The 25,392-nt window shown below is 42.4% G+C and overlaps 1 protein-coding gene across 2 annotated transcripts; it reads left to right on the top strand.

Moving 5' to 3' along the window:
* Positions 1-2,070: 2,070 nt before the first annotated feature.
* Positions 2,071-19,492, top strand: dhx38 (DEAH (Asp-Glu-Ala-His) box polypeptide 38). Of its 2 annotated transcripts, none has more exons than XM_079294361.1 (27): positions 2,071-2,288; positions 3,106-3,428; positions 3,671-3,855; positions 4,218-4,358; positions 4,457-4,619; positions 5,237-5,355; positions 5,447-5,514; positions 5,605-5,760; positions 5,885-6,046; positions 6,421-6,528; positions 6,940-7,064; positions 7,199-7,336; positions 7,468-7,654; positions 9,008-9,193; positions 9,381-9,521; positions 9,926-10,036; positions 10,312-10,428; positions 10,519-10,626; positions 10,771-10,883; positions 12,094-12,302; positions 13,840-13,994; positions 14,074-14,229; positions 14,542-14,676; positions 15,079-15,204; positions 15,299-15,394; positions 15,663-15,784; positions 18,644-19,492. In XM_079294361.1, the coding sequence occupies exons 2-27, from the start codon at positions 3,109-3,111 to the stop codon at positions 18,723-18,725; spliced, it is 3,729 nt and encodes a 1,242-aa protein (XP_079150487.1). In that variant the 5' UTR covers positions 2,071-2,288; positions 3,106-3,108; the 3' UTR covers positions 18,726-19,492. The 2 variants fall into 2 exon arrangements, with proteins under 2 accessions (XP_079150487.1, XP_079150486.1); XM_079294360.1 differs by having other exon boundaries at positions 3,668-3,855.
* Positions 19,493-25,392: the final 5,900 nt, after the last annotated feature.

Raw genomic sequence — 25,392 nt, 5'->3', positions numbered from 1 at the left:
TAAAGTCTGGATTTCATCACATTTAGATGTATATAACGCTTTCAGGAGACTTGAGTCTAATTGTCTCAGGAGACACTTAAAAAAAGACAATATTTTCTGTAAGCAGCATAAACTTTGGTCTGACAAGCCCATCTGATGAAAACATATCTCATGCAACAGCAGCAAAAACACTTGTTGGTTGTATAATGCTCAAACCCTGTCACCTGTCACCTGTATACCTCTGTACACAAGGTTACACGGTTATTTATTGTCATTGTACAACAGGGCTGTGCAACAAAATGCAGTTTTTAGTCTCATTTTGCTTCATAAGAAAAACACAAAAAACTGATACTTCTGTATCTCTTGCCAGATGGCAGCCGTGGTTGGTGTTGTCTTTTAATACAATTTCCAGTCTTCTCAGACACCTCTTGTTACCAATATCATTGATGCTTAGTAGACGGGTACCGGTGAGTACCCCTATCCTGGGCTGTGCACATCCCATGCCAGTTTGTAATCTTTCCAGTTAGGATGGTTTCTATTGATCCCTTGTGAAAGTTAACAAGAACTTGGCACGACAAATCCTATACCCGCTTTGCATGAGTCTTTTAATGCTGAAATAAAGAATACCAAAAACCAGGGGTTGTCTTTTGAGTATTTATTCTCTGTGCAGAGAAGCTTCAACCATCACAACAGAATGTGTACAGTCTCAGTGTAAAGTGAACGCGCTTTCTTTATACAGAGTGTGGGGGCCAATGTTACAGACATTTTGGTCTCGGACTGCTAAAAACAACAATGAAAAACAAACGGCCAGCAAACAAAACTGGTGGCCAGATGGCCTTGGCGCTGAAACATTCTCATACAACATAGTCACAGTTATCTTTGTGAAGGCAAGGGTGAATTCTCATTTGCAACAACAGCAAGATACATTTGAGCACGTACGCTAACACAAAGGGTGAAGGTATACTGAGGTCAGAGCAAAAGTACAAGCACTTAAGCATTTACACAATATACTCAGTAGACATTTACCATTACAGCAGTTAGCTGCATTCCAACTCAAATATTTTTTCTTTTTACATTTTGCACATACTGCAGCTGCCCTTACAAAGTACGTACTGTTGCATGCAGTACGCATTCAGTTGTGACACACTACTTCATTACAACAATGCACCTTGAACTTTGACCCACTTGCTCATATATCCGCTGCGCAAAGGATTATGGGTCAGAATAGCCAGAAAAGCATGTTGGTTTGCACACTGCAAAATGTGACTGGATGCAGTAGGAGGACATACTGGTATTTTTAGAATACTACATTTCACATGAGCTGCGTTCGGAATCGCAAACTTTTTCTTTTTACTGTCACACTGTAGCTGCTCACAATAACTTAGAAAAAGAGAATCCGACTGCACTTAAGAAACTTATTTAGCGATAATAATTCAACTTTTTCCTTTTTATTTCTTTCTTAATCTATTATCCTGCATGATCTCTTGGTCCACACTACAGTCCAGTTGGTTGTGTTTAGAGGAAACAGGAGAGCACACAGGATTAAATAAAACATCAAAGAATATATTTTTTAAATTATCGACATTTTACTTTACTTATTATTACGTTTATTACATAATTATATAAAGTTGTCCAGGGACAATGTCACATACGACATACTTAGGTACAGTGGATAGCGGTGTGCACCTCGTATGCAACGGTTATATACCGCCAATTAAGTAACGTTACAAGAAGAAGAACAGTAACAGTCCAGTCCAGGCGGTGGCGGTAATGCGCCTCTACATTAGTTGGTCAAACCCCAATATACACAAAAAAAGAAGAATTGCGGGATTGGAGTTTAATATCCAGATTATAACTTCTATATAAAGTCTTTTTTTACGTGGACTTTTTTATTTATTTTATTCATAATAATAACAATATTGTGTTTAAATGACAATTGTCATAAAGTCGTTGTGTTACACACTCCGGACAGTAGGTGGCGGTATGCACCTTAAACGTTGGTTTGTAGTCCGCCAATAAACAGAAGAAGAAGAATTGTGGGATTGCAATGGCTGCTCTCTTGTCTGTAAACATATGCGTTGTGTTTAAGAAAGTCGCAGTTTAGATAATTTCCAGTGACAGCTATAGATCCTCCATTCCCTGGAGTACTTACCCGTGCATTAGTTGACCTCAAATCGTTAACTTGATGTGAGAGTTTCTGCATTTTAGACACAGAAACACGCGGCATATTCCCGCAGTTTGCCGCCCGGCCTTGTCGGGACAGGACCTGATAGCTCGCAGGCTTGCTGACGCTAGCAGCTCTTTGTCAGGTAAGCAATAGTTCCACTTAATCTAAGCTGTTATTAATCAAGGGGACATATACTCATTTTACTTACAAATACACCAATGCAATACAGTTACTGCGTCAACGTAGTTTAGATTTACAACACGTTTCCTCCTCTGAAGCGGATCAGTGTTGACTTAGTGGCTGCATGTCATTTGTAACGTTACGGTTAAATTGGTAAACAACACAACAGTTCACGCAAATCAAACGACAGGAGAGCTAGCCAGTATGAATCTGGCCCTGTTTGTGACTTTAGGTACCTTTTTAAGGTAACAAATGGGGGAAACTAAAGTTATGTGTCTCGATGGTTTGTTTCTGAGTAAGTAAATATGTTAGCAGACGTTTTTCCTTTGAGCTGGAAGTAAAGTTTGATTGAACAAATATCTGTTCTTATGGAAGATGAAGATTAAATCATTTTACACCCCCATTGTGTCAACGGTCACAAACTGACACAAATGTTGTTTTAGAGCTAAATTGATAGTTTGACTAATTTGACAACACATTGATTGTAGTAACCAAGTGTTTAATTATGAAACAATGGGAAACCTTTTCTTGTTACAGCTTCTGCACTGTAAGGATTTGCTGCTTGGGTTTTTCCACTGCTGGTCAGACAATACGGCGAGGTCACCTTTGACTCTAGGATCTTGTATCTTGTCATTGGTTAATTATTGCATCTTATAGATCATACGATTCATGATGTACCAAAAGTTAAAAACAACAAATGTGTAATTTTGTCTGACGGATGCCATGAGCAACAGTTTAGTAGCTTAACACCTTTTGCACATATCATTGTTTCCCCGCAGATAATGGATGACGATGTGTCCATGCATAGGCTGGAAGGGACTGATCCAGATTCTCAAGTCGGTGGACTGATGGTAAAGAAGAAGAGTGCTGCTGCAGAGCCCCATGTTTTTCGAGCACCATCTCCTCGCACCTCGCTGCTGGGCTTGGATCTGCTGGCAGCCCAGAAAAGGAAGGAGCGCGAGAGCAAGGAACAGGCAGAGGCCGATGACATCAATAGAAAGAAGTCAAAGGTTTCCTCCTTCAAGGACTGGGAGGAAGGTAAAAGTGACTCTGGGTCTGATGAAGAAGACGACGATAAGGACATGGATGCTAAGAAGGAGAGGTAAGTGTTGGTGCTTCACCCATGATGATAATACTTTAATTAAAAGTTATAGATAATGCATAAATAGACGGGCAACACCCATCCCTCATGTTTATTCAGATTATCATTATTTCTAATTCATTTGATATTGAAATCGTTGGATCTTTATACTCCTGGACCGCACTGTTTGGGAAGTTTTAAATCATATAGTATGACCAATGTTTTGTGCAATGTGTAATGTTTTGTTTACATTTTTCTAGCAGGAAGTATCGTGTGACTGGCTCCGAGACACCCTCAAGCCCCGGAGGGGTCAGCGAAGAGTTCCGACGCCGACACCAGCAGAGAGAGAAAGAGAGGCGGGAGCATGGAGTTTACGCCTCCTCCAAAGAGGACAAGAACAGAGAAAGGGACAAGGAAAGGAGCCGAGATAAGGGAAGAGACCGAAGAGGTGATTCTAAAGATCACTCATGTTGCATGTAGCTTGTATTGTTTGTATTCTAATGCAAGTAGACTTCTGGTTGTTGGATCTGTCAGGGTTGTTGAGATTAACTTAACCATTCGGGGGCGACCGTGGCTCACTGGGTTAAGAGGTTGTCTGGGAACCGGAAAGTCAACGGTTCGATCCCCGACTGGGACGTGTCACCTGTCGAAGTGTACCTGAGCAATACACTGAACCCCTGACTCCCTGGGCGCCGATCAATGGCAGCCCACTGCTCCCTATATACAGGGATGGGTCAAATGCAGTAGTCAAATTTCATGTATGTGTATATGACAATAAAAATGGTTTCTTCTTCTTTCTCCGTGTGTCAGATGAGCGAGAGGGCAGTCGTGGCAGCAGCCGGTCGGAGCGCAGCGAGAGGAGCGAGCGCTCACAGAGAGACGGCTTCTCCGATCGCATCAGCAGAGGGACGAAGAGAGAAGAGCCCCCGACGCCACAGCAACGCCCCAGAGGTAGTTTGTTTTATTCATCTGATTTTATTTCAATGTGTTCTTTATAATGGTACTTACCACAAATTGGTTGACTGAACTTATTTTGTTTTCTACATTAGATTCTTTCACACCCTCACGCTCCAACTGGGAGGAGGATGACAGTGGTTATTCCAGTTCACGGCATTCCCAGTGGGAATCTCCGTCCCCTGCCCTGTCTCACAAAGAGATGGATCGCTCCGAGCGAAGCCATCGCTCCGGCCGAGAGAGTGAGAGGAGAGACAGGTAGACAGCTGTCAATTACTTTACCTCACATTTCATCCTCCTGACCCAAAGCCTCAGTTGAAAAGTTAAAGTAGAAAGTAGATAGTAAAGTGATTGTTAAATGCACTTAAAATAGTTGAGACTGAAAACAGACAGAAACAGAATTGTATTCCTCAGTAGGCATGCAATTTGTAAAAGAGAGGTTTTAATTGTACTTTGGATTTTTGGCAAAATGCAAATAATAGTTTCTATTGAATGAATATATCCCTTATTTCTGCAAGCAGAAACTTGCCTACATAAAAGTTTAAGAAAGAAAAAAACTTCGATGAGATTGTCGTCATAAAGTTACAGACCAAATGTTTGAACATGGTTGGGCTAACATTCTCCAAACACCTTATTTCTCCAACACAATGGTAATGAAAGCTACTGGTTATTTGCATTTTACAACATTGATATTTGTATGTGATATTAACACATTTCTCAGCTTTATAATCACATTATCGTGACACCCTTTCACGTACCGTCACTTCGACATGTAAGAGGCTTTTATAAATCCTCACTGTTAGTTCTACTCATATTTGAGATAGAATGCCGATGCCACGTGCTCCTCGCATAACGTCTCTCTGCTGTGTGCTTAGGTCAGTCAGAGGCCGCTACCCTGACGACACACCCCTGCCTACCCCATCGTACAAGTACAACGAGTGGGCCAATGACAGAAAGCATTTGGGTTCTACACCTCGTTTATCACAAGGAAAAGGTACTGTTCTAGAATCAGGCCGTTTTGTGCTCGCATGCAGGATTTAAATACTGTATGTCCCAGAACATTTCTTAATCGGTCTCTTCTTCAGGTAGGAAAGAAGATGGCTTCATGTTTGATAACGAGGATGAGAAAGACCAGTGGGAGGAGGACCAGAAGGCGAGTTTTCTCTCATTTATGCCTCATAGAAGCTGTAACGGTTTTCCGTGTCCACTTTTTGACATCTCTTATTGTCTCACGGTTTTGCAGCAAGCTGACAGAGATTGGTACATGATGGACGAAGGCTATGACGAGTTCCACAACCCTTTCACTACCACCTCTGAAGAATATGTAAAGAAGAGGGAGCAGATCCTTCAGAAGCAGACTCAAAAAAGGATATCTGCCCATAAGCGACAGATCAACGAGGTACAACCACGGTGCCTCATATCGGCCTTATCACAACTGCAAGCACAGACTTCTACTGTATGTGTGTGTGTACTATACTTGTTTGTTGGTCTGTCTTTGTAACCGGCTGTGTTTCTTGTCTCAGGATAATGAGCGGTGGGAGACCAACCGTATGCTGACCAGTGGTGTGGTGCAGAGGTTAGAGGTGGATGAAGACTTTGAGGAGGACAATGCTGCTAAGGTTCATCTGCTGATTCATAACCTGGTTCCTCCCTTTCTGGATGGAAGAATAGTCTTTACTAAGCAGGTAAACAAGGTCTAAACAGTTCATGATCAAAGGCCTCTACAGGGCGCAACAATAAGGATCGTCCGCTTGCTCGGGTCGAGTCAAATATCACGTCGGGCTAGTAAATCTAGCAGCTAATTAGCCCGATTGGGCAAGGGGTAAATGAAACGGCAACTCTGCATTGCACAGTTCGCCACATTTAATTTACTTAAATAAAGACTGAACATGACAATTAAATTAACAAAAACGATCTGTATCGGGGCAAGTAAATGACGATGAACCCTGCCTCTAGTCACTAGGGATATGGTTGGAGTTGAATAATGACTCCGATTTCGCTCGAACTAAACTTGAAGAGTTTGTATCTGAATGTTTGTGTACTTCTTTTCCTGCTGCAGCCGGAGCCTGTCATCCCTGTGAAAGATGCTACCTCTGACATGGCCATCATTGCTCGCAAAGGCAGCCAGCTTGTCCGTAAACATCGTGAGCAGAAAGAACGCAAGAAGGTCGGCTGGATTAACAACTAAGAATGTTGTTGTTGTTGATGTACAGTAGATATGTTTATAGCTAAAACCAGTGAGGACTTTAAATGAATATGTCGTTGGTTTATTCATCTGAACGGAGAAATGTGGAGAAGCGCAGATATGATCTTCATACGCCGCTGTTGATAAATGTCAAAGGGGTTTGTTGCTGTGCACCTGTCCGGTTGATAATGCCATCGCTGTCTAACTTCATCGCTTTAGTAAATCATTTATTCATAATCACATTAGCTGGTCAGCTGATGACATTTTAACTGCAAACCACCATCCGTGAGGCGAAACACCAGACGTGATGAACGTGCACAAAATCGCAATATGTGTGTGAAGCTTAAATCTTCATATTCATATGGTTTAATTGGAATAATTCATTGTTTACAGGCACAGCACAAACACTGGGAATTGGCAGGCACCAAGTTGGGAGATATCATGGGCATCAAGAAGACTGAAGAGCAGGACTCCTCTGGGGGCAAACCGGTGGGAGAGGACGGCAAAGTAGACTACAGGTGACCAGACTGTCCATGCAAGGGGCTAGATGACGTTTCACTTTTTCTTTTTGATAATTCACCGGCCTAACTAGTTGAACTGTAATGTCTGACCTGCCATATTCATGTGTTGGTGATTCCTCTCTGTATTACAGAACAGAGCAGAAATTTGCAGACCACATGAGGGAAAAGAACGAGGCCAGCAGTGAGTTTGCTAAGAAGAAGACCCTTCTGGAACAGAGACAGTATCTGCCTATCTTTGCTGTCAGACAGCAACTCCTCAACATCATACGGTATTTTCAGAGTGCATTGCTGTCCTCGGATACACTTTTATTCCCAATTTTCTCCTAAAAAGTGTTTTACATCAAAACTGTGAGTTGTTCTTTGACTGTTTTTTTTTTAATGCGTTGACTGGCATCCGCAGGGACAACAGCATTGTGATTGTTGTTGGGGAAACGGGCAGTGGGAAGACTACGCAGCTGACCCAGTACCTGCATGAGGATGGCTACACCAGCTATGGCATGGTGGGTTGTACTCAGCCCCGAAGAGTGGCAGCCATGAGTGTGGCCAAGAGAGTCAGCGAGGAGATCGGCACTAACCTTGGAGAGGAGGTGAGACAGCTGCTTCAGCCAACAATCGCTGCATTTAATGGTCTGTGTGCAGTTTCATTTGTGATTGTGGATCCCTTGTGGACATCAAATGTGAATAATCTGCTTTTGATATCCTCAGTATTTATTTAGTTTGGTTCTTTTGTGTGTGTAGTAAAATGAAACAAAAGAAAATACATTTATATTGAAAATGTGTATCAAAAATAAAGAACAGAATACAATTTCCAAAGAAGAAATACTAGCAATAAAAAGACCACGGAAGCAAAAGGATTACAATAACGAGTACTTGCACTGCTGTCCCACGCTGTATCATAAGTAGTTTACATAGTACTGTTCTCGACTCCGTCAAGAGAAGTTGCTTCAGATCTTCTTTTTTTTTTTTAAATCAGACATGAGGAGCGACTGCTTGCCCATATATGTTGCCGAAACATATGAAAGGATAAATCATAGAGCAATATAGAAATCCAGAAAGTTCTTTTTCTTGACAAGATTTGTCTCACTCTCCGTAACATACCATTAATAGCGTTGTTTGATACTTGACACTTGTTTTCCAGTTAAGCTGATCATCAGTGGTTACACCTAAGAACTAAACACGGGAAATGTATTCAAGACAAAGATGATCGGACAAGGTTTTATTTTTTAATGTGTGAAGGTCATTATAGCACTCTTTTTAATTTCCCTCCAAGTTTTTGTTGGGAACCTTGACTCTTACGTTTGTTGTTGATATCGAATAAGTCGTTTATCTAACATGGTAAAACTGTGGACTTGTTTGATCGCTCAAGTAGTTAAGTTGCCCCATGACCTCCGAGTAGAGACAGAAAGAGCTACTGTGTCCTCGTACCTCAGCTATGAAGGTGAGCGGTTCATAAACTACAGTAATCTAGGCCCTTATGTTCTTAACTTTATTCTATTTTATTCTATTATATGTTATATGTTCATGTCTATATTACACTGTGGGACTGCGAGAAACGGCATTTCGAATTTTCTGTATGCATAACACATGTGGAAACTTTGACAATAAAGTGAACTTTGAACTTTTGAACTTGAACTTGAACTAATGTCTGCGTTGAGGGTCTGAATGCTCTCTTGAACAAACTCGATAGCAAGTCATGTGCTGTGTAACAATGCCATCTAGTGGTTTAAAGGAAAATATCATGTCTGCTGCTGCCTGGGGTTGAACTGAGGAGCAACAAACAATATATACTGGAGCTGCCTAAATAGATGAATGGAGATCAGCAAAAAATGCTGTGGTTGTATTTTAATGAAGTCTGATTTTTTTTTTTTCGTGTTTTTTTTGTAATCCCTACACATGTCGTATAATATTATTTGCTGTATGTCTTATATTGTTGCCTGCAGGTGGGCTATGCAATCCGTTTTGAGGACTGCACATCGGAGAAGACCTTGATAAAGTACATGACGGACGGTATCCTGCTCAGGGAGTCATTGAGGGAGTCGGACCTGGACCACTACAGTGCTGTCATCATGGATGAGGCTCATGAACGCTCCCTGAATACTGACGTGCTGTTCGGCCTGCTACGTGAGGTCAGTGCAACTACCTAACACCTGATAAAGAGATTTATTTTTGTTATTTTCAAGATATACACACAGCTGCTGCTGCTGTGTGTCTACATGATCAATTACCGTGAGAGGTTGATGTTTCCTTTACTGATTTCAGTGTAAATACACTCAACTTGAATATTCCACTCAACTGTCCTCTGTTTCCCATCAGGTTGTATCTCGACGTACTGATTTGAAACTCATAGTTACCTCTGCAACTATGGACTCGGACAAGTTTGCGGCATTTTTTGGCAACGTACCCATTTTCCACATTCCAGGAAGAACGTTCCCCGTGGACATCTTGTTTAGCAAGGTATGCTTCTGTTCTATGTTCATTTAGAGACACTTTCACTTCATCCGAAATACATTAAATCATTGTCATTACGGTACATCCTTTTTAGTAGCTTCAGTTCATTATTATTATTGTGCCATATTTCAGGAATTACTGCTGATTTGTAACGTTCCAAAGACCAACTTGTATATTCTCAAAGCACGATCATGTGAGATTGTGATGAAATCTATAAAATGCATTTATAAGAACAGACATAAGCCCAGTGAAATGATGTGTCACATTCACTTATATTTTGTAACACCCTGTGTTAATTGACATCAACTATCTTTTGGCAGATAAAAATACAAATCATTATATCTTGGTTGTTGTAAGGTCACGTCAGTGGTTTATTTTTGGGGTTATGTGTTGTGGTTTGTGCTGTGTAGACTCCTCAGGAGGACTACGTGGAGGCAGCAGTGAAGCAGGCCCTGCAGATCCACCTCAGCGGGTTGATAGGAGACATCCTCATCTTCATGCCCGGGCAGGAGGATATTGAGGTGAGGGACATGGCTGCTGTTATCACTCAAATGGTTGTTGCATACAGTTTTGGCATAAGGACTAATCTAAATTTCATGTATAAATGTGCTGTAGAAGTAAAGTAGTATTTGCCTTTTTAAAAAGCATGGAAGTGGCCATCGATTCACAGATTAGATTCCTTCTGCTTTCTGTCTTTATGTATAGTGTAAATATATTTTGTCAGTTGACAAGGATCAGGAGGTTCTTCCCATTTTGTGTTCCCAAATCTAAGGAAGGTATATCTTTGTTCTCGCAGGTGACGTCGGATCAGATCGTGGAGCGGTTGGAGGACTTGGAGAACGCTCCTGCTCTGACCGTGCTGCCAATCTACTCCCAGCTGCCTTCTGACCTCCAGGCCAAGATCTTCCAGAAGGTTTGTATCTGTACACTTTACATCCATGAGTCAATGTTATTAACACAAGTGAGAAAACAAAGCTGACTGCTTTCATTTGTCCTCTGCTAGGCTCCAGATGGTGTGAGGAAATGCATTGTTGCTACAAACATCGCTGAGACCTCCCTCACTGTTGACGGAATCATGTTTGTCGTGGATGCAGGATACTGCAAACTTAAGGTAGGAATGTGTGCTATATATACTTTATATATAAATATATTTTGTTTTTCAAGCTGCAGTTTTAGAAAGTTCCTTTTCCTATGCGCAAGTTTAAACCAATCTGACACAATTGTTATATTACTAACTTGTTTCTTCTGTCAACAGGTTTTCAATCCTCGCATTGGAATGGATGCTCTACAGGTTTATCCCATCAGCCAGGCCAATGCCAACCAGCGTTCTGGCAGAGCAGGGCGCACAGGACCTGGACAGTGTTACAGGTAATGGCCTCTGTCTTCTCTCTGCATGAGCATGTGTTCACAAACGCATGCGCACAGCCACAATCAATGTTGAGCTGGATCCGATGCATGTTGAAAGTGCCATATTCAGATTCCTGCAATGCTGCTCCTAAACTTAGCTTTTAGCGAGCAATAAGGCTTCTCCTGAATCCACAAAAGGGAGGCTATTTTCATTTTGTCATTCGTTTTGCATTCTCCTGAGGGCAGAAACGTACATTATTTTCCAGCTGTCTTAGTTCACATTCAGAAATAAAACCACCTGAACATGATATATCTGTTCCTTTCCTGTTTTTTTCTGTTTCCCTGAGAGTGTAGCATCTTTTTAGCACAACTTGTTAAAGTGTGTTCCTCCTTCAGTTGTTTGATATCAGTGCTGTCCTCGGATGATTTGCTCAGGGCTCTGGATGTGTGACATGACCATGCTTTCAAGACAGTCAGAGGCAGGAAGAGGGCCAGAACTCTAATCTCCAAAGGATTTCATGCAGTTTAACTCTGTTTATGGCGAGGAAATGTGCGACAAAAGACCTCGCCAGAGGTTTCACTTGACCTCTACCCGCTTTGCCATATTCACTTAAGTAAAGATTGAGTGACGACGACACGCACAGGGCGATCCATTATGCATTGCTAATGAGCTAGCATGCTTATGAAACCCCACATATTTCTGGATTAATCCTGCCCACCTGCTCTTACACACAAGCTCACACAGATCTATGAAGAATCGCTTTTGGAGGAGCTTTGCACTGTGTGTGTGTGTGTGTGTGTGTGTTAGAGAGCAGATAGAGTGAGTCACGCTGGTTTGCGCCGCTTGCGTGGCGAATTCCCCACTCAAAGACCCTTTTAGGTGCGACTGCAGGCACTCGCTTAAAACCTCCATATGCATTCAAATCATTCTGTAATTATAAGCGCACACCTCAGCTGTAATTGTTGCGAGAGCTTTTTTTAAGGCAGGTCCTTTACTTTAACTCTGGATATCCCCCTTTTAATAAATTGTAGCTTCCTGAATTTTCCTCTGCAGCTGAATTACGTCTGGTGCTTACTGCTTATTTAGAATCCCACAGACATGTCTGCACATATTAGAGAACATAACAATTTTATTCCAATTGACTTCGTTCTCTGTCCCAGAAATAATACATGTCCAATTCATGTGTCTGTCTCTGTCCACGTCTGTCTTGGTGCCCTCCTCTCCGTCCAGGCTCTACACTCAGAGCGCCTATAAGAATGAGATGCTGACGACCACCATCCCAGAGATCCAGAGGACCAACCTGGCCAACGTAGTCCTGCTGTTGAAGTCTCTAGGTGTTCAGGATTTGCTCCTCTTCCACTTCATGGATCCCCCACCTGAAGACAACATGCTCAACTCCATGTACCAGCTGTGGATCCTGGGAGCTCTGGACAACACAGGTGTGTGTAGTGAACAGGAGTTGGAATAACAAAATCATGACTGGGAAAAGAAAGTAATTTTATCTTAATGACGAGATGCAGCAGCGAACGTTGTTGTTCCTCAAGCTGCTTTGTGTAGTCTACTCAAACAACGAGATACAGCCGTGGCTGCTAGTAATGAGGCAGAAACTCGACGTGCGCGGGTAAACCACTTGCGGTTGAAGCCGTCCTCGAGTGCATTGATAATGCCGGGCCACTTAATTCCCCCTTGAGTGGACTCGTGAAGGAAAAACAGTCAAATTCAGCAAATAGCAAAGCTTTCCGTTTAATTTCTTTATATTCATGTAATAAATATGCAAATGTCAATAAGAGGATGTTCTGCATGAGGAGTAAAGAAAGAGGAAAACAAAGTTATTTTAATCATCCACTTGTAATGTTCATCACCCTTCACTATAAGAGGTTTTCACTGTATTTTCATCTAATCATTTTTTTCTCCATTGATTTTTTGGTCTGTAAAATATCAGCAAATTGAGAAAACATTCCATCACAAGTTTCCAAAGCTTCAAAGAAATTCAGTTTACTGTCAAATATTCACGTTTGAGAAGCTGGACCCTCAAAAGTTTTGCCATTTTTTGTCAAAAAAAAAGATTCAACATTTTTAGATTTGTATTTGTGTGTTGACTAATTGAGTCAATAAGTTGTTGCAGAGGTAATTGGAACATATTTAAAGAAAAAAGATGAATAATATGTATAAATAACATCATGCAAAGTATCCTAATTATATTTTACATCAGTTTTCTTTTCCCTGCCTCTGGCCGTAGGTCCGCCTAGACTAGTCCTGTATACAGAGCGGCCAAAGAACATCAGTAATCCTCCTGTTGAGATGAAGATGACGCTGTGACAGAGAATATTGGGTACTTCAGGGTCGTATTTACCCCTCAGCGTTGCTTTGAGCTCCTACATAGGGAAGCTGACACCACAAACGCAGGCAGGAGACTATGCTGCAGTGATGCTGCAGACACAGCAAACAGGCCTAGAGGAAGTAGTTGTGAAGTTTAGCCGGTGGAGTAATTGCCTAGTAACTGATCCTGTGTTTTGATTTGACTGGTCGGGTCTCATTTCTGTCTCATCCTTAGCCAGATTCCAGGGGATTTAGGGATTTGGGGATGAGGAGGGACTTTTGATGATTCCCTGTATGGTGTGTTAACAGCAGATTATCTCTGATTAAGGCTTACCTGCCCCAAACTGGCTGCTCTGTTGCTCTGCTTTTGCTCCTCGTAAGCTTCTTAGACTCTGTCGTCTAATCATTTAAATCAGAACTGGCAAAGTTTTTGATCTCACTCTTTCTTTTTCGCAACTGTCAGCAGTTCATCCTCACTCACGGTGATAGACAAATAAGTGTCACATTATGCTGGCTTCTCCCTCACGCCAGCAGGCTTTCGGTGGAAAAGGAGCTTATCACTCGTCTTATGTTGTTCCTCCTTAATTCTTCACATTGCATGCCCTTTTATAATCTTCACGACTAACCTCGTGGTTGTGTTCTATTCTGTCCTCTCAGGTGCTTTGACACCGACGGGGCGTCTGATGGTGGAGTTCCCCCTCGACCCCGCCCTCTCCAAGATGCTGATTGTGTCCTGCGACATGAGCTGCAGTGCTGACATCCTTATCATCGTCTCCATGCTGTCTGTGCCGGCCATCTTCTACAGACCGAAGGTACATCTCATTAGATACAGTTGAAACGCGTACCGTTTAGTACAGAGGTCACTAAACTTGATTCTATGTGTCTCTGCAGGGCCGTGAGGAGGAGAGTGACCAGGTGAGAGAGAAGTTCTCAGTCCCAGAGAGCGACCACCTCACCTACCTTAACGTCTACATGCAGTGGAAGAACAACAATTACTCCAGCATCTGGTGCAACGACCACTTCATCCACACCAAGGCCATGCGCAAGGTCAGACTCCCACTGCCTCACCTGTTCTCTCTGTCAACACCCTCTGGCCCTGGATGGAAACCTGCCATTCAGTCTTCAATTGGATTCCAGCACATCAAGTTTAAATTGTGCATTATTGCTTTTAATTTGGTCTTTTAAAATGTATCGCATATGATTCAAGTCCTTTGAGGCCCATTTACTGTCCTGTTGAATTATTTTAAATGTAGTAGTTCGTCGAATGGAAATGTTCCACTAAAACAATTGATTGCGAGCCAACAGAGCGGGCGTGTTTTCTATGAGGTTCCACTTCCGACACATATTGTTTTTGTGCAGGTGCGTGAGGTGCGCTCCCAGTTGAAGGACATCATGGTGCAGCAGAGGATGAACCTGATTTCCTGCGGGTCAGACTGGGACATCATCAGGAAGTGTATCTGTGCTGCATACTTCCACCAGGCTGCCAAGCTCAAGGTATGTTCCGCCGTGTGGCAACTGGTTGTGGCAGATTTATAGCAACATAATTACAGAGTGGTGAAATATCCCTTCTGGCCTCACATTAATACGCCGGTAAAATCTGAAAGGGAATTTGAAATCATGACTGTATAATCAAGGTTCTCCGTCTGACTTGTGACTATCCAGCGAACCCACGCACTTGTAACAGTGTTGAATATACTTCACATTTATTTTCTTGCTGTCTAAGCCAGGTGGAGAAACACATTAGCTCGTATGACCTGTTTTGCAGGCACGAACACACACATTTAGACTAACACACACACCGTTAAACTGCAGCACTACACACAGGGTCCCACTTTCCTGTCCAGAACGTCTGAGTGTCACATTTAATTAATTATTCATGCCTGTGTTTGCTCCCAGGGCATTGGTGAATATGTGAACGTGAGGACAGGCATGCCATGTCACCTCCATCCCACCAGCTCCCTGTTTGGTATGGGCTACACCCCCGACTACATCATCTACCACGAGCTCGTCATGACCACCAAGGTAAAAAGACTGCCTGCTGCAGAGCCCGGCAAGCATTAAAACAATGAATTCGATCTGTGTCGTTCGTGTGTAACCTGCCGCTTTTGTGTTGTAGGAGTACATGCAGTGTGTGACTTCAGTGGATGGAGAGTGGCTAGCAGAACTCGGACCAATGTTTTACAGCGTCAAACAGGCAGGAAAAAGCAGACAGGTAAGACAATGCCGGTACCTGCTTAATGCACATTAGTTTCATTCACAGCACAGCCAAAGGTATGTCCACAGAAATGTCCTCGTATGTCCGTTTGCTTTTGGTCTGGGGGTGAATTCATCATTTTTTGTCTTTGTTACTAAGACCAGTGGTTCCCAACCTTTCTGACTTGTGACCTCTTGTCCCTGGTCTGCTGGCTGTTGCGTGTTCAGTTTAAAGTTTAAAGTTGAATCCTGTATACCGGTCTCATCTCTTTGTGTTGCTTTTCTAGGAGAACCGTCGCCGGGCCAAGGAGGAGCTCACCAACATGGAGGAGGAGATGTCCATGGCTGAGGAGCAGCTGCGAGCGCGTCGAGACGAGCAGGAGAAGAAGACCACCACTGGCATTGTTAAGTAAGTGGGCGACCATCTCGCCTCATTTCTCCTCCTCGTCACACATTGGTCCTCATCTCACAATAGTTCCCCGTGGCCCTCATTTTCCATACACAGTCGAGATAGAAACATTTAATTCACCGCTGCCAATCCATATCTTCACCCCTCCCTCCCTCTCCTCCTCTCCCACTCTCTACTCCACCTCTCTCACTCTTCATGATGAGCTTTTCTCACCTCTGGTCCCTGCAGACGAGACAAAAAGAAATAATATTGACTCCTGGCTGACCCCCATTACTGCAGCAATTTAAATTGTGCCATAGCAGAGCAGAGAAAGAAGGGGGGGGGGGGGGGGGGGGAGACGTTCAATTTCAAATTAGACCAAAAAATTAATTTCACACCCATCCGTACGCTTTACAGAGAGAAATAAGGTTATAACGACACATTTAAAAACTAACTTTTATTGTTAATTAATCAGCTGGTTTATCTGCGTTTGCGTGACCACGTCTGTAACAGATCTGTTGAATATAATCACACTTGGAGGTATAGGATTAAGAATTGGATCCAGGCAGAGGAAGCTGGATGTGTGATAATGAATGTCGTGTGCTCTCCTGGGCTCTCGGCTGCCTTTGTCCTCCGGCAGGCCTCACGCATGTCTCCTCTCTGAGTTCAGTGTGACCGAGATGAAATAGTTCTCTGGGTACGCCTTCGTGTGCCGGCTGCGTATCGCCCGTCTCCCTGCTCACCAGCACAGATCAGTGGTGTGAATTAGTAAATGACCCAGTTGGTTGTTTTGTGTTTGAAAGTGGAGGTGTCAGAGAGTGTTTTTACATCGGTGGTAAAAGCTAGAAGTGCTTGCTTATTTACTTATGAACCACTTAAAGGACAATACAACAAGTTTCAGCTTCCTAAGTACAATCATGTACACTTAAGGCTGGGTATCAAACTCAATACTGTTGTCGAAAGCTCTCAAGTGGATGAGTGGAGAACTGCCAAACTTTCTTTGGTTCCAGCTTCTCAGTTGTGAAGATTTTCGACTTCTCTTTTGTCATACATTACTGTAATTTGAATATCTTTGTGTTTTGGACAGGAGAAAACAAGACATTTTAAAAGTTAACTTCTGTATTTTTCTACCTGGGTCCTATTTTTTGTGTCTTTGTGGCGAATGGGGACAACAATTTCTGAAATTGTTCCAATATTGAGCGAGAGCTCCGCAGACAGCAGCCTCTCACAGGCTGCATTCTAATCCTATTGAGACAATTTGCCACCGTCAATTTACGTCCACTAAAAGTGCTTGTTTTTGCCACTGACTCTGGTTCTGATTGTTGCCATCAGTGTCTGACAACATTATGGAAAGAGCTCTAACATTTCGTGAGGTGACGAGTTGCCGGAAGACAGTGATGGAAGTGCCGACCAGGCTGTTTTATTGAGTGCAGAAAGCGTAGCTTGTTGTTATCTAAAAGATTTTCATTGTCGTGGCTGAATATTTAGATCATTTCGACCATGTGGATGAGGTCCTTGATTTCGATGGCCGCCCGTTTCTATTTAAGCCAGAGTACACGAATGGAGAGCGAACATGTTGCTGTGTGTTTAAGCGGGACTTGGACACAATACTAAACTGATCCGATGAAGGGAAAGGTAAGGAATAACATTTCATGTCTCCATAGATTCCTTTCATTAAAGTTGACAGACACTTATAATCACAATCTGAGCCAGTCAGTGGCAAAAACAAGCTATTTTAGTGAATGTAACATTGCATCCACAATTGCCCTTGCAGCTTGTTTCACAGCTCAATTATAAAAAATTCACTTTGAAAAATACTGAAGTTACCGTTTAAATCATCACTTCGGGGTTTAGGAAAGTGTGACTACACGAATAATCAAGAAAAAGTATTGCAGCCTTACTGTCAAGCACTGCACGTTGGCATTGAAGGCTTGGTCAGCTTTGTCATATTCTCTGTTTCGACAGTTGATTTGGAAGTTTGACCTGAAAATGTTTTCTAGAAAGACGTGTTTTATTCCTCGAATTATTGAAACTTCACATTTTTACAGACAACCACCAGACCGCGCTTGAGTTGTGTAATTCATCATAGAGTGCATCACATGTTGGGAGTACTGTGTTAAGGTACAGATGGATTTGCAAGTTTTGAGAATTGGAGATTTTCTTGTTCTACAGAAATGAATGAATGCTACTAGATACCTAGACAACAACAACATTGATTTGCTGTATCGTTTAATGTAATATAAAATACACAGACTTTTTAGGGAATGCTCCAAAACAAGCAAAACTAATGGCATGGTCCATTTAAGACCCTGTAGGGGAAATTCTGTTTAAATTCAAGAAACACTCCACATGTGTGCATTGTCCACCTTCTGGTATGTACAGTATCCTGTCTGCATTTGTGTGCGTTGCTGATAGTAAACTACTGGCAGCTCGTGTATTGCGGGAACTGCACATTTCTTTTTTTCTTCTGAAGACCGTGAGAATGGGACACAGTGACAGAAGGGGGTTATGGCCTGATGGTTGTAATTGCTGTGTGTGTGTGTGTGTGTGTGTGTGTGAGAGAGAGAGAGAGAGAGAGAGAGAGAGGAAGAGCGAGAGAGATGAGGGAAGTGTGGGCAGTGTCAGGGTGTCGCACTGCTGTAATTAAAGATGATAGATTGTGCTGTCGGAGGCGTCAGGCGCTCTACGTCCCAACACTCTTCAGCTTGCCTTTTCAATCTCCTGCAGGCCTGCTCCTTTCATGCTCACATTCAGGCCAGTCTTCCCTCACCTTCAGTCGTCTTCAACCACAACTGCTTGCCTAATGTAAGGGATGTTTAGCCTAGACTGAACAGAGCAAAGAAAAAACGAGGCTCAACACAGACTTCTTTTCTGATTCAGGGCTCCGAAAATCTGCACACCAGGGAGAAAAGACGAGGCCCCCATGACGCCCAGACGTACCCCTGCCCGCTTTGGACTGTAGAACACCCCCTTGGAGGTTAAAGCCCATCAACCTACCGCGTTGGCTCCCCGCGACTCATTATCATCCTGACCTGGACCACGCCAGCACAAGCAAACAGTGTAATTCCAACTGCCATTTGTCCCTCCCAGCATGGCCAGATTCAACTGCAGTTCATGTACAGACCACTAGAGTGAGAACTTGTATAAGGCACCAGACTCAAAGATGAGCCAGGTCCATCCGAAACGCCTCCCTCCACCTTTACCAGCCGATGGCTGTTAACCATGAAGCATTTTAAGGGATAAAGGATTGTTTTTTTGTATGTGTAGTATTTATATGTTGTCATTACTGAAGTGTTTTTACAGATGTCTCTATAGAAATGTTTTTACCTGAGCTAGAAACATTATATTTTTCTTTGTTCTTTTGCATTTCTTTAATCCAGAGTGTGTGATCGGAGGGGAACTGGTGAATAGTGATCTAATTTCAATGTTTCTTGTCTTTGTGTCCATGCATCTACTAGTTCTTGTGCTGTCATGGCTTGAACAGCGTGTGTGCTGCCATGAAGTGCTCCTCCACAGACTGAAGCGCTATTCAAACTGTACTTGTGGCACGAGTGTCTTCAGACCCTAGAGTTGTATTGTAATGGCCCCCAATACACACACAACACACTCATGCAGGCTTAGGCAGTTGACCCTTTTCTACTTTCTGTTAACCTTGTTCCACCAATGTAATGTACCACAGCTTTGCTTCATACAAAACATCGTCACGCTGGATTAAACATATCAACTGTTTTATTTCCATGGTCCTTGTGTTCAAAATAGCACACACTGCTTCCTTTGTGGTTCTTCCCAAGGAGATGTTTGCAAATGTGTCTTTTAAACGGGTGAATCCTGTTTGTTGATGTGCGCACTCTCAGCTGATCAGACTATCGTGCAGCCTCAGGTAGACCGGTCTGTCTGTAACAAAACAGTTTAGTGACAGTGGATCTGTTTTGTCTGGAGGACTGCGAATGGATTATTTTTTCTCAACATCTTTTGTAAATGAAACAAATAAATGTTAGTGTTTTTGTTTTTTTATCCACGGTGATTTAATCTGTTTTTAATTTGTGGATGCTAATGAATTTTTTGGTATTGATTAATCATCTGTCAATCATTAAATAGCCCAAAGTAGCATCTTAAACTGGCTTGTTTTGTTCGATAAACAGCCCCATCCCCAGCTCTTCACACTGAAGAAGCTTAAACCACTAAACAACATTTTGGCTAAACAACTGAAATGATGGCACATGAATTAGTGTTGATTGACTCATTTAGCTCTACTTCAAATTGCTAAGATTTTTGTTCAATGAATATCCGAAGGTATTCTGTATGCTGTCGTATGACAGAAAAGCAGGAACTCATGACATTATAGAAGCTGGAACCAGGTAATGTTTGACCTTTTTCTTGACTGAAACAATGAATTGGTTATTGAAATATAAAAATAGTAATAGTTACCTTTTCTGTCAATCAGCAACAAAACTTTCACATCCACATAAGAACAGACGAAGACATTGAACACTTGGTTGGGAAACAGACTGTCGTGCATTAGATGAACTTATTCTTACAACTAGCTTGAGGTCGGTGAGGTCATGGGCCTTCGTAGCCCAAAATGTAAATATATATATGGAGCAACTCAAAACGCAGCAAAGTCCTGTGAGCAACATAACTGGAGTGGTCTTAGTGAAATTCCCAGAATGGGTGTTTTCATTGTCAGCTCCCATTTGCGAGCTGAGGCGAGGGAAACTGATCAGAGAGAAACAAAAAGCCCGGGTCTGTCCCGCCCTCACTCAGACACTCGCACCCACAGATGTCACACATCTACATGAGTGATCCCCGGGCTTTGAAACCCCTCAGCTGTAAAGATGTTGATGTGAGCCAGCCTATATGTGGGTGGATCTTGTGTTTGGCTTTATTGAAGCTCTATGTAAATCTCCAGGTCACAAGACTGTTGAACAAAAGCTCGGATGGTGTTCCAGTGTCTTCATCATGGTAAGGTTGACATTTCTTGATGTCTTCGCTGAAGATGTCTCTTACTTGCTGGCATTTGGAGAGAAAAGACAAAAAAAGAAGCTGGCCTGCCTGTGATTTCTTCAAATGTGGTGTGCAACAACTCGCAGTGTTCTCTCCTTTCTTGTTGGTCAATGATCGTCCGTCTCACTGTAACCCTCATGCAAATAAGCATTATTATGAGCGTTCCCTCGACTCCCTCAATTCTCCAAGTCATCTTGATTGAGTGTGGCAGGCGAAGGAGGGAATGGATATAATGGACTCCACCAACTTTAATGAGACAAATCTCAGCTATGGGCTGACATTTTGAAATAGTCCTTGTGAATGACGGCGTCAGCAGTCACCTTCACCAAAGCTTTCCAGGGATTGTCCCTGTAATGATGGAGAGAATTAAAATGGCCTCAAAGGCGGTGGAGATGGGAGCCACGGGATTAGGGCGCAAAGCCACGCCTCTTAAATTAGCACTTCAACCACACCCCAAATAAAGTACAGCTCTCCTGCGACGCCTACATTTCATCACCCTGAGATGTGATGGAGGGATTAGTGGGGATGTTCGTTGCTGACCACTGTGAGATTTGTTGAGATGAGCTGTCCCTCACATTAACTGCCCCGCCCTTGCCTTCCTCTGATTCTTCCCCCTTGTTGTGCGTCTGGTGGCAGACAGGGACAAGCTCTGCTGTCATTACAAACTTAATAAGAGCAGAAGTGAGATTGATGAGAAAAACAGAGGCATCAACTGCTCTTTTAATTAACTCTTGTCCCATAATGGTGCTCGGACGGAGGCACTGAGCAAAGAATGAGACATTTTCTTTCTCTTTCCATCCCTTTCTGTTTTGTTGCCTCGCTCTCCCCCGATAATGAACAGCCTTCTGGGACCCAATTACCCAATTACATCCAAGGCTGCATGAGGAGCACAGCAGGCCCAGTGGAAACTTCAGCCGAGTTTCCCCTCATCACCCCCTTCCTCCCCTCCACTCCCTGTTACCCTGCTGGAGATGGCCTTCACTTGATTGAATTTTGAATGTTACACGCGCACACACACACACACACACACACACACACACACACACACACACACCCGTCTTCTGTAGTCCCTTACCTTCACCAGTTCTGAACCCACATGTGGTTTATGATGGAAGCAGGAGGCCATGTGTGCTTGTTGTTGGCTGTCCTTCACTTGATAACAGCGTGTGTTGATGGAGTGGCTTTGTATACAAAGTGTAATGCATGGCGTGAATTGGTGCACTGAAGCCTGTTTGTGTGTTGTGTCCCTGCAACATATACTTCACATTCTTGTGAGGAATTGTGAAAAGAGACTAGAATCAGTTAGTTGTGGTCTTTTAAAACTGAATAAACACTGATGGGAAAGGTTTTTAAAATCTATTCAAGTTGGTATTGTAGATTATTATTTTTTTTAATCAAAAGCAAACTCAATCATTAACATTTTTACCTTTTTATGATATTTCTATTTGCTGTGGAAATGTCAGTGCGTCAAGGACACAAAAACACGTGCCACCATTTAAAATCACATTTAATGCAAATAAGTCACAACCAACTCAATGTACTCCAAGGTCTAAATAGCAGTCATCAGAAATGTCGGCATAAAATGTCACGCTAATCCATCCAAGACAATTTACTCTTGACCGATAGCGGACAATGCCACACCTATCGCCACACCATTAGCGGAGCTAAGAATCCCCCCGGATGTCAACTCTACAGGCATATCAGGCATCTTGGAAAACAAATGATTATCTTATATTGGTCATCAACCAGAGCCTGGAAGGACATGTGATGGCTGAATGTCTTTTAGATAGGGACTGCTTCTAAATGCAATGCTTGGGGACATCCGACTCATTAATAACAATTATTGGTGTTCTTTAGTTTCCTCAGACACCTTAAGTGTGGCGTATTGACTGCTATACTGGAAAGAATGTTCCCTATTGATCCGGCCAAGGCAGAAACCGATGGTGTCGTCTTCCTGTGAGGCTTGAATTAATCCTTACACGCTGCCACTGAGTGAATAACGTACCTACTCTGGCCCTGCGACTGGAGAGACACTTTTCGTGTGAGCACACGCTATATCCTCACTGACGCCTTCTGAAAAGTCAAACCAAACAAGAGATGGGCACAACCAAACGCATGGAATGATAGGACGCTGCAAGAAAAAGGAAAACAACGAGAGCTCTAACTGCTCTAACATGCATCATTTACTATAACGCCTGCGAGAGAAGAATGAACACTTAAAATGTTGTTTCTTTAAATCGATAATAGTTTTTTTTAAACATAAACTGCCATTTTCATGAACTTTGTTTTTGGTCTGTATAAAGTCAAATGGAATTTTACCAAACAAAACAGCCACAGTTTACTTCTGTTGGTAAATGCAGGACATTTGTTGCAGCATGCAGTAATGTTTCTACTGGTCCATTGTCTTATCCCTAACCAACACTTTTTGTATACTGTATACCATGCTTGGTCTACCTCCCTGTGGACTGTACGGTTACTAACAGCTCATCCACTATTGCTTAGGGGTCTTATTTTGTTCTAGAAGAAAGACTTTAAACTGTCAAACTCAGACATCCCATGTGATTGAAGGCCGATGGGCATGGAACTCTCAGAGCTGCCCTCAAAGCTGCAACAATGCCTGCTTTCACACAGCCAACTGGTGGTGGGTGGAGTGGAAGAACAAAGACGGACTTGTTAGGGTTTAGATGCCTTTATTATTTTTTTATTTGACTGCAATTTCTAGTCTATCTTGTTCATTAAGATTTGGCTACACTGGCTTGTGGGGTCTGTGGCTCTAGGAATAGTTACTGTATGTGACTCAAAACACATCAAGCGCTTTGCTTTTCTTTTGTTGAGATCAGAAACTTTAGTCATAAAAAATAGATCAAAATTCATTTGAACTCATCTTGTATTCAACTTACATGTACTAAAAACTAATGAAATCAAAGCTCTGATGTGATTTACGGCATATGAACAGAAAGATATCTGGGTACAACATGTAATTTAATTATTTCCGAAAGCAGTTTTCACCGACTTAGATAAGGTTTCTAATTACGTATGATGCAGAAACCGTCAAGTTTAATTTTTTGACCTTTATTGTATACAATCTGACAGCATAATTACAGCCACATCTGGCCATCAAAGCACTTATAACAAAAACATATCTTTTAAATCAAAACTCCATGCTCAACAAAGAAACAAAATAACAAAAAGTGTACTATACACTCAACTACACACAAGTACTTGAGTGAAAAGTACAGTAAAATACATTCTTGAAAACGTGTTGAGGTTTATCCTCCTTTCTTAGTACTTATCATTAATAGATAAATGTCCGTCCCTGGGATTGGAAAGGCGGGGGCCACCTTATCAAAGGCACACCCAAATTTGATGTCGTCAGTCGTCTAATAAAAGTTGCTGTTGCTTCATTATGGGAAAAGCAGGATCCAGTGTTTTTGGAGTTTAGGGACTAAAAGACAGAGGATATCTTTGCCTCAGCTGAGTCCTCCAACTTTATGGAAGTGCAGTACTAAATAGCTGGAGCTCCCCTAATCAAAAGAATACAAAGTTCTCAAATACTAAATGTTGTCAACCAGCAACATTTACTATTTATTTCAGTATTTCAGTACCCAGCCCGATGACGCCTCATATGTATGACGTTAGTGACATCAGCCATTCACACACACTTTTGTGTGCCTGTCACTATCGCAAGTCTCAGTCTGAATTGACATACCAGTGCACTGAGCAGCTGCTGGGTCATTGAGGCCTGGTCGATATATACAGTAGCTGGGGGGAGAAAACATCTACTGTCAGCTGGCAAAATCACAAGGGCTAAAATCCAGCCGTAACAATGCTACCCAAATCCCCCATCGGCAATTACTTGTTATGCTCTTTTCTGTGTCAAAACACCCCCTTATTACGTGATTGATGGCTTTTTATTTGTAAAACAGGTCTCTAACCAGATGTAAATTCTAACAGAATGCAAATTTGCTCAGTTTATTCTGGCCGAGCTTCCACAGTGTCCCAATCCCTCTTAAGCTTCTCGTTGACCGCGTCTGCCAGCTTTGTGTACACAATTGGCTCCTCAGCAATTCCAACAGCATCGTTAATGTCTGCGCTTTTGTGCCGCTCAATTCCACCGGAATAAACAGAATCACACATGCAAAATTATTTTCGAACACAGATAATTAGCCGAAAGAAACAATCCAGAGTATGAATAATAATGCGCCTCTGCAACATTATAACTTTTAAGCATGGGAAAGGGAGGTATATGAATGCCAAGGGAAATGAGCTTATCAAATAAAGCTTGAAAATGTGCAGCGAATGAAATGAGTCAATCATTTTAATGTGCGATGCGAGCCCTGAGGAGAATAAATAAGCAATCGTCACGTCATGCAGGGAGAACAAATGAGCATGGTACACAATTAGACAGGGTCACATTCTGCCAGAGCTGTGAGCGTGGGATGGGCTAATGAGCTGTGTGAGCGAGTGTGTGTGTGAGCGAGTGTGTGTGTGTGTGTGTGTGTGTAAGTGTCTGTTTGTGAATGTGTATAGGAAGAGAAAGAGGAAGTAAGAGATGAAAAAGCTGATCTCTAAGCCCTCAAAATTCTGATATACAGACTAAGACAGCCAGATACATACAAGCGGCG

The sequence above is a fragment of the Melanostigma gelatinosum genome (genome assembly GCF_949748355.1).
Source record: "Melanostigma gelatinosum genome assembly, chromosome: 2".
NCBI lineage: Eukaryota > Metazoa > Chordata > Actinopteri > Perciformes > Zoarcidae > Melanostigma > Melanostigma gelatinosum.
The sequence above is the reverse complement of the archived record's forward strand: the minus strand, read 5'-3'. Positions and strand labels throughout refer to the sequence as shown.